The following is a 5,978-nucleotide window of genomic DNA, read 5'->3' as shown; positions in this document are numbered from 1 at the left end:
GCCAGGCCGCACACGGGTCGGGGCACACCTGGGGAGGACGTGCCAGGCCGCACACGGGTCGGGGCACACCTGGGGAGGACGTGCCAGGCCGCACATGGGTCGGGGCACACCTGGGCAGACGTGTGCACTGTGAGGTGTCTCTGACGTGAGATAACAACACAGGGTTACAAGCATGGCCCCGAGCCTGACCGCCTGGGTGTGAACCCGCCCTCCACACACAGCCTGGCCGGCCCCCTCGCTGTGCTCCACAGGGGTGAGAGGGTGGGCCTGGGTACCCCCCAACCTCGGCCGAGGCGCTGGCCGCGGGCACTGGCGTCCCCGTGGCCGGCTCCCCAGGTGGCCCAGCACCGTGTGGTGCAGCCGGCAGGTGTGGAGGTTCAGACAGAGCGGAGGGGGTTCTGTGTCAAGCCCCTTGAGGCGGGGCCCTGGCACAGTCTCAGGCAATGCCTGCAGGTGTCTCTGTAAACTCATCCAGGTTCCAGCCAAGTCCCCAGCCTCAGGCCCCAGCAGCTTCCTCTTCCTGAACCACGGGACCCAGGAGGCAGCCCGGCTGCGGGGGGCCCATCACACCCACCTTCTGGATATCTGTGATGTCCACCAGCTTGATGACTTTGTTTCGTTTGGAAGACCCGGATTTGGAGCTTTCGAAGCACAAGTAACTGGGCGGGGAGGGACGGACAGAGGTGTAATCCAGCAACTGGGCCAGGTGGTGTCTGCTCAGTCAGGGGGGGTCTCCCATGGTCCCCTAGAGCAGCTCCCAAACACACCTGCTCCCCCGCCTCCCGCAGGACGGCTGGCCGTTCTCACGAGCTTTCCCTCTGAGGTAGTCACACAGCTTCAAAGAAGCAAAGCCTCCGCGCCCGATACTGGGCCAGGGCGCCACCTCGGCCAGTCCCTTCACGGGGGAGGGGACCGAGAGGGAGGCGAGGCCAAGGACCCAGCAAGGTTGAGGGCAGCCCCCCACCCTGGGCTCTCCCACCTCCCACCGCAGGGGTGGCCTCAAGGTAAGCTTTCCACACAGTGCTGGTTAGGAGAGGGGCGAAAGCCACCTCAGGCTGCTGTGCCCCCAGCGGGCAATGCAAGGACCACCATCCTGTGACAAGGACCTCATTCCTCACCTCCCGAACACCCGGAGCCCCTTATGAGCACCCCAGGCCAGCACAGAGCATGTGTGGGTCTGAGGCGGGCCCCTCTCCCCTGGGCTTCAGCAACAACAGGCAGGTTCTCAGCAGGGGCTCTCCGACCCAGTCCCCCATCAGGCAGCCCACCGTCTGGCCCTGCCTGGGCACCTCCGGGAGAAGCCCCCCTGCGCCCCTCGCCCGCCCAGCCCCACTCACTTTTCCGTCACGTACAGAACGCCGTTCCGGATGTAGTCCGTGGGCATCTTGCGATCCCTGTTGATCAGGCAGCAGCGCCAGCCATTCTCACACACTGTGGGGGACACCAGCCGTAACGTTTAAGAGGACGCCTGAATGACAGTCCACCGCGCGGAAGCCCTATCGGAGGTTGCTGTCGAACGGGGGACCAGAGCCCTGGGCCTGCCTCTCATGGGCAGGCGGCCACAGCCCAACACGTCGGCACCCTCACACCCGGGAGCAGGCCTGTCGGAACCTCTGCTGTCATGCATGGTCTGGGAGCACGCTCCCCAGCCTCGTCTGCAGGGAAAGGTCCCGTGAGGCCTTGGCCCCGACGTAGGATGTGGCTGTCCCCCAAGGCTCCCAGCGACACCCACCAGCCTCCCCTCTGACTCGGAGCTCTGGAACATGGTAGGGTCGCCACTCCATATGTGTGCACCCCACCCCCAAGCCTGCGGTGTCTGCTGGGGTTCCCAGGCTGCAGTTAGTATCTGGTGGGATCCCCAGACCCCACAGTCACTGTCTGCTGAGGTCCCCGGGCCGCAGTCAGTGCCTGGTGGCGGGGTCCCCGGGCCGCGGTCAGTGTCTGGTGGCGGGGTCCCCGGGCCCGCGGTCAGTGTCGGGTGGCGGGGTCCCCAGGCCGCGGTCAGTGTCGGGTGGCAGGGTCCCCGGGCCACGGTCAGTGCCTGGTGGTGGGGTCCCCGGGCCACGGTCAGTGTCGGGTGGCGGGGTCCCTGGCCCGTGGTCAGTGCCTGGTCACCGCACACACACCTGCCAGTGGCCGCTCGTTCTCCGTCAAGTTGAAGATTTCATGGAAGTTGCCCTTCTTGGTGCTGTGGAAGCGGCCGGAATCTTCGTCTCTGCCCGGGCCTGCCGGTGCGCTGGGAACACAGCTCCGTGAGGACGCGGTCTGGAGCTGGGGACAGCAGAGGCCCTGGTCAGGAGGCGGGGAGGGGCAGCTGGACCCCCCACCCACTGCAAACTCAGACGGGCTGCAGACTTGCACCCCGGCAAACTACGGCCAGGGTGGGCTGAGGCCCTGCCTGCGCTCGGCTCGAGTCACGGCCACCCCTGTCTTCTGGGTAGAGAGCCCTCCTGCAGCAGGGGGACCCTCGCCGCCCCACAACTTTCCCACAGCCGTCCCCACCACACGGCTGTGCTAAGCCTGTGTCTCAGCACACGCCACGGAGGCCAGCTGCTGCCCAGTGCGAGGCATCTCAAGTGGACAGTGCAGAGACCCAAACAGGCATGGGGAGGGCCACCCAGAGCAGCAGGAAACCACCAAGCAAATCCACGGCATGGCACCAGGCCGCCGGGAGGCCGGGCACACGGGCACGGTACCTTGTCGTGGCCCGAGAGCTGGCCGGAGGGAGGCACACACGTGGGACGCAGCAAGAAACGGTCCACGTGACGCGTCCCGGACACACGTGGAGCAGAGCCACAAGCACAGGTGCGGGTGCTCTGTCACATGCTTCCAGAACGCTCTCTCGCAGCGCTCGGGCGCGACCCCTCAGTGGGGCCAACCCCCACCGGGAACACCCCCTTGCTCCCCCCATTCCCTGTCTCTGAGAGTGACTGGGGCTCCCCAGTCTTGACCCCCAGGAAACCCCCCTGACCACCCCAAGGCCAAGATGGGTCCTTGTCCCTGCACGCTGTGAAGGGAGCCTCCAGCCTCGGGGTTGACCGACAGAGGCCCAGGCACGGAGCCATCCTGGTGATTGAACCAGCCAGGCTAGCTCGCCCAGCGCAGGCTGCTCCATACCCGGCAGAGCCGCCCCGGGGCCCAGCCGCCCCAAGGCAAAACTGCCCTGGTAGATGAGTCCCCGCTCCAAACAGCTCTGCTGTCCCCCAGCTTTGCTCCCACCAACAGAACAACCTCTCCTCAGGACACTTAAACACAGGACCCTGCACACCAATGTCCCCTCCTCCAGGAAGCCCCCAGACTACCCCTGGGTCCTACTGGGCCCAGAAGCCCCACTTGTACGGAAGGCCTGAGGAGCGCATGGGGCTGGGGGCCCGCGGCAGCCCATGAGCTTCAGGGGCCACTTCTCAGGAGCTGCTTGGCCCAGCTGCCCGAGCCTCAGAGCAGGGGCAGTGGGGAACAGTGGGGGGCAAGGGCACCACCATGCAGCAGCAGTCACTCTTGGCCAGCACCCTGCCCCGCCCGCCCCAGGCATGGCGGCCGGCCTGGCTCAGGTGGGGCCCTGCTCCCCGTGGAGCCTCCAAGCCAGCCCCCTTGGGGACCACACCCACCCCCTGCCCAGGGCAGCTGGCACCTAACAGGGACACCAAGGGCAGGATGAGCCTCAGAAACAGCCATGCCCAGTAACAGAAGACCTTCACATCTTCTGTGTTTAACTTGCTTGTCTCAAAGGCCCCACAGAACCCGAAAAACATCAGCTCCCAGATGAGCCTCGAGCAGGCGCAGAACTCTGAGTCCGGAGCTGACTGGCTTTCAGAGAGCCCCCCGCCCGGGCCCGGCGCTCACCCGGCGCGACACGGTGGCAGTGCTGGCGCGCTCTTTGAGCTGGGGGTCTGTGGGGAGGCTCCTCCAGATGATGTAGGGCGTGTCATACTTGGCTCGCAGCCTCGGGCAGCGTTTAAACACGAAATCGATGAGGAAGAACTTGACTCCAGCATAGAGTCCTGAAAGGGGAGAAACAAGCCCCTCTCACCCAGAACTCTGCGATCATGCCCGTCTGCTCAGGGTGACAGTGCCAGCACCTTCCGTGTGGGGGCCCTCTGTGCTCCCCAGAGGGAGGAGACTGGCCGGGGGTGCCCAATCAAACCTACAGAGCAAGAGGGGGCCGGGGCAAAAAGCCCTGGGGGGGGCCAGCGCAGGGCAGGGGGAGCAAGAAGATAAAGCAGCTCCTGGCTGAGGAGGGCTCCCTTTGGACTTTGCTACCGCAAACCCAGACGGGCCTCAGAACGCAAGACAAAGCTCTCAGAAAACAGAACAAACCACACAGCACCACAAGGCAGGGTAACTGTTCTGTGTGACGTACTGGCAGACAAAGGACTGTGCGCAGTCGTCATAACCCACAGGAGTGTACTCGCCAAGCGTGAACCCCAAGTAAACGTGGACTTCAGTTGGTAACAGTGTATCAACCCTGGCTCATCCATTGTAACAAACGCACCACGGGATGCCAGACAATAAGGAGAGTTTACAGAGGGGGAGGGGAGATGGGAACTCTGTACTTTCTAAACAGTCTTTCTGTAAACCTAAAACTGCTCTAACAAAATTAAAAAGGCCAAAAAAGGGCCTTTAGCCATCCGTTCCCCTGCCGACCACTCACCCAGGTGTCCAGCACTAGTGGGGTTTGTGCCCAAGGCAAGGGCTAAAAATGAACAAAACAGACAAAGTTCCTGCCCCCAGGAGGTCACGGTCCAGTGGGGGACAGAAGATTCAGTGAGTCAAGAGAACAGCCCACTCCCTTCCTACCCCCTAGGGCCATGAGGGAAACAATTAGCGCAGAGGGGACAGGCTGCAGGACTGTGCCGGGAAGTGACACATTTCCACCGCGGCCGTGGGGAGGGACACGGCGTCGCCCAGCACCTTGGCGCCCCGCCGTGTTCCCACACACTGCGGCTACAAGGACGCAGGCCCTGTCTTCCCTGGAGGGCGCCTCCCCTGTTGAACTGAAGACGTCATCTGTCACAGCAAAGGCATCAGGGCAAGACTGCACGGGGACACCTGCCCTTCCACAGCAACACGACCTGTCCCGCTGCTCTTCTAGGGGCACCCTGAAACCCAGCGCCCCACCCGCCGTACCTGTGCTCCACTCCCTCACTGCTTTTACAGCTCACTGGGGCCATCCTGTCAGTGTCCGCCCGGCTCCCACCGCCCAGGAGAGCAGGGAGGAGGGCAGTGTCGCCTGTGTGCCTGGAGCTGGCACACAGCGGAAAGCAAGGAAGGCAGAATGCAAGGGGGTGAGGTGGGCAGGCGGGAAGCCGCCACGCCATGAGGTCCCGGCCGTGCCAACACGTGCACCCACGGACAGCCTGGTGCCCACTGCCCGCCCGCCCCCTCTCCCCGACAATCGACTCAAGAAACGACTGTTTCAGGGGTGACACGCTCCTTGGCCCAAAGCCACCTCACTCAACGCCGGCAGCTACTTCCCCAGCTCAGTGCACTGATGCACTGCACCCCAAACCAGGGTCCCCATTCCCGGGGGCACCCCCAAGCCTGCGAGCACTCAAGGATACCCGTCACCCCCCATGCTGACTCCCCAAGAGCAGTGGCCTGGTGACACCAGGGCCCCCAGCCCCTCCCCTCTGCGGCAAAGCAGGGGTTCCCAGAAGCAGAGGACACCCTTGCTGAAAGAGACTCGAACCGTGTCTCGGAGGCCCTGGGCCACGCAAACGGCCAGTGCGCTCAGCTGCTAACCCAAAGGCTGGAGGTTCGAAGTCTACCCAGAGGTGCCTTGGAAGACAGGCCCGGTGATCCAATTTGAAAAATCAGCCATTAAAAACCCTACAGAGCACGGTTCTACTCTGACACGCAGACGGTCGCCGTGAGTCAGAGGTGGCTCCACCGTGACCAGTAAAAATCATGTCTCTAGGTCCAGGTTTAGGGAGCCCTGGTGGGTCAGTGGTTAAAATCATGTCTCTAGGTCCAGATTT

The 5,978-nt window shown here is 63.8% G+C and overlaps 1 protein-coding gene across 2 annotated transcripts in view; it reads right to left on the bottom strand.

Moving 5' to 3' along the window:
- Positions 1-5,978, bottom strand: part of GRAMD4 (GRAM domain containing 4) — a 67,882-nt gene that overhangs the window by 2,575 nt on the left and 59,329 nt on the right. For both annotated transcript variants that reach the window (XM_023734623.1, XM_004380014.2), the window contains 4 exons: positions 3,844-4,001; positions 2,127-2,271; positions 1,338-1,431; positions 575-659 (listed from right to left, as the gene is read on the bottom strand). In XM_023734623.1, the coding sequence (XP_023590391.1) occupies positions 575-659; positions 1,338-1,431; positions 2,127-2,271; positions 3,844-4,001 (482 nt within the window). The remainder of the gene's footprint in view (positions 1-574; positions 660-1,337; positions 1,432-2,126; positions 2,272-3,843; positions 4,002-5,978) is intronic.

The sequence above is a fragment of the Trichechus manatus genome, unplaced genomic scaffold (assembly GCF_000243295.1).
Source record: "Trichechus manatus latirostris isolate Lorelei unplaced genomic scaffold, TriManLat1.0 scaffold00069, whole genome shotgun sequence".
Lineage (NCBI taxonomy): Eukaryota > Metazoa > Chordata > Mammalia > Sirenia > Trichechidae > Trichechus > Trichechus manatus.
The sequence above is the reverse complement of the archived record's forward strand: the minus strand, read 5'-3'. Positions and strand labels throughout refer to the sequence as shown.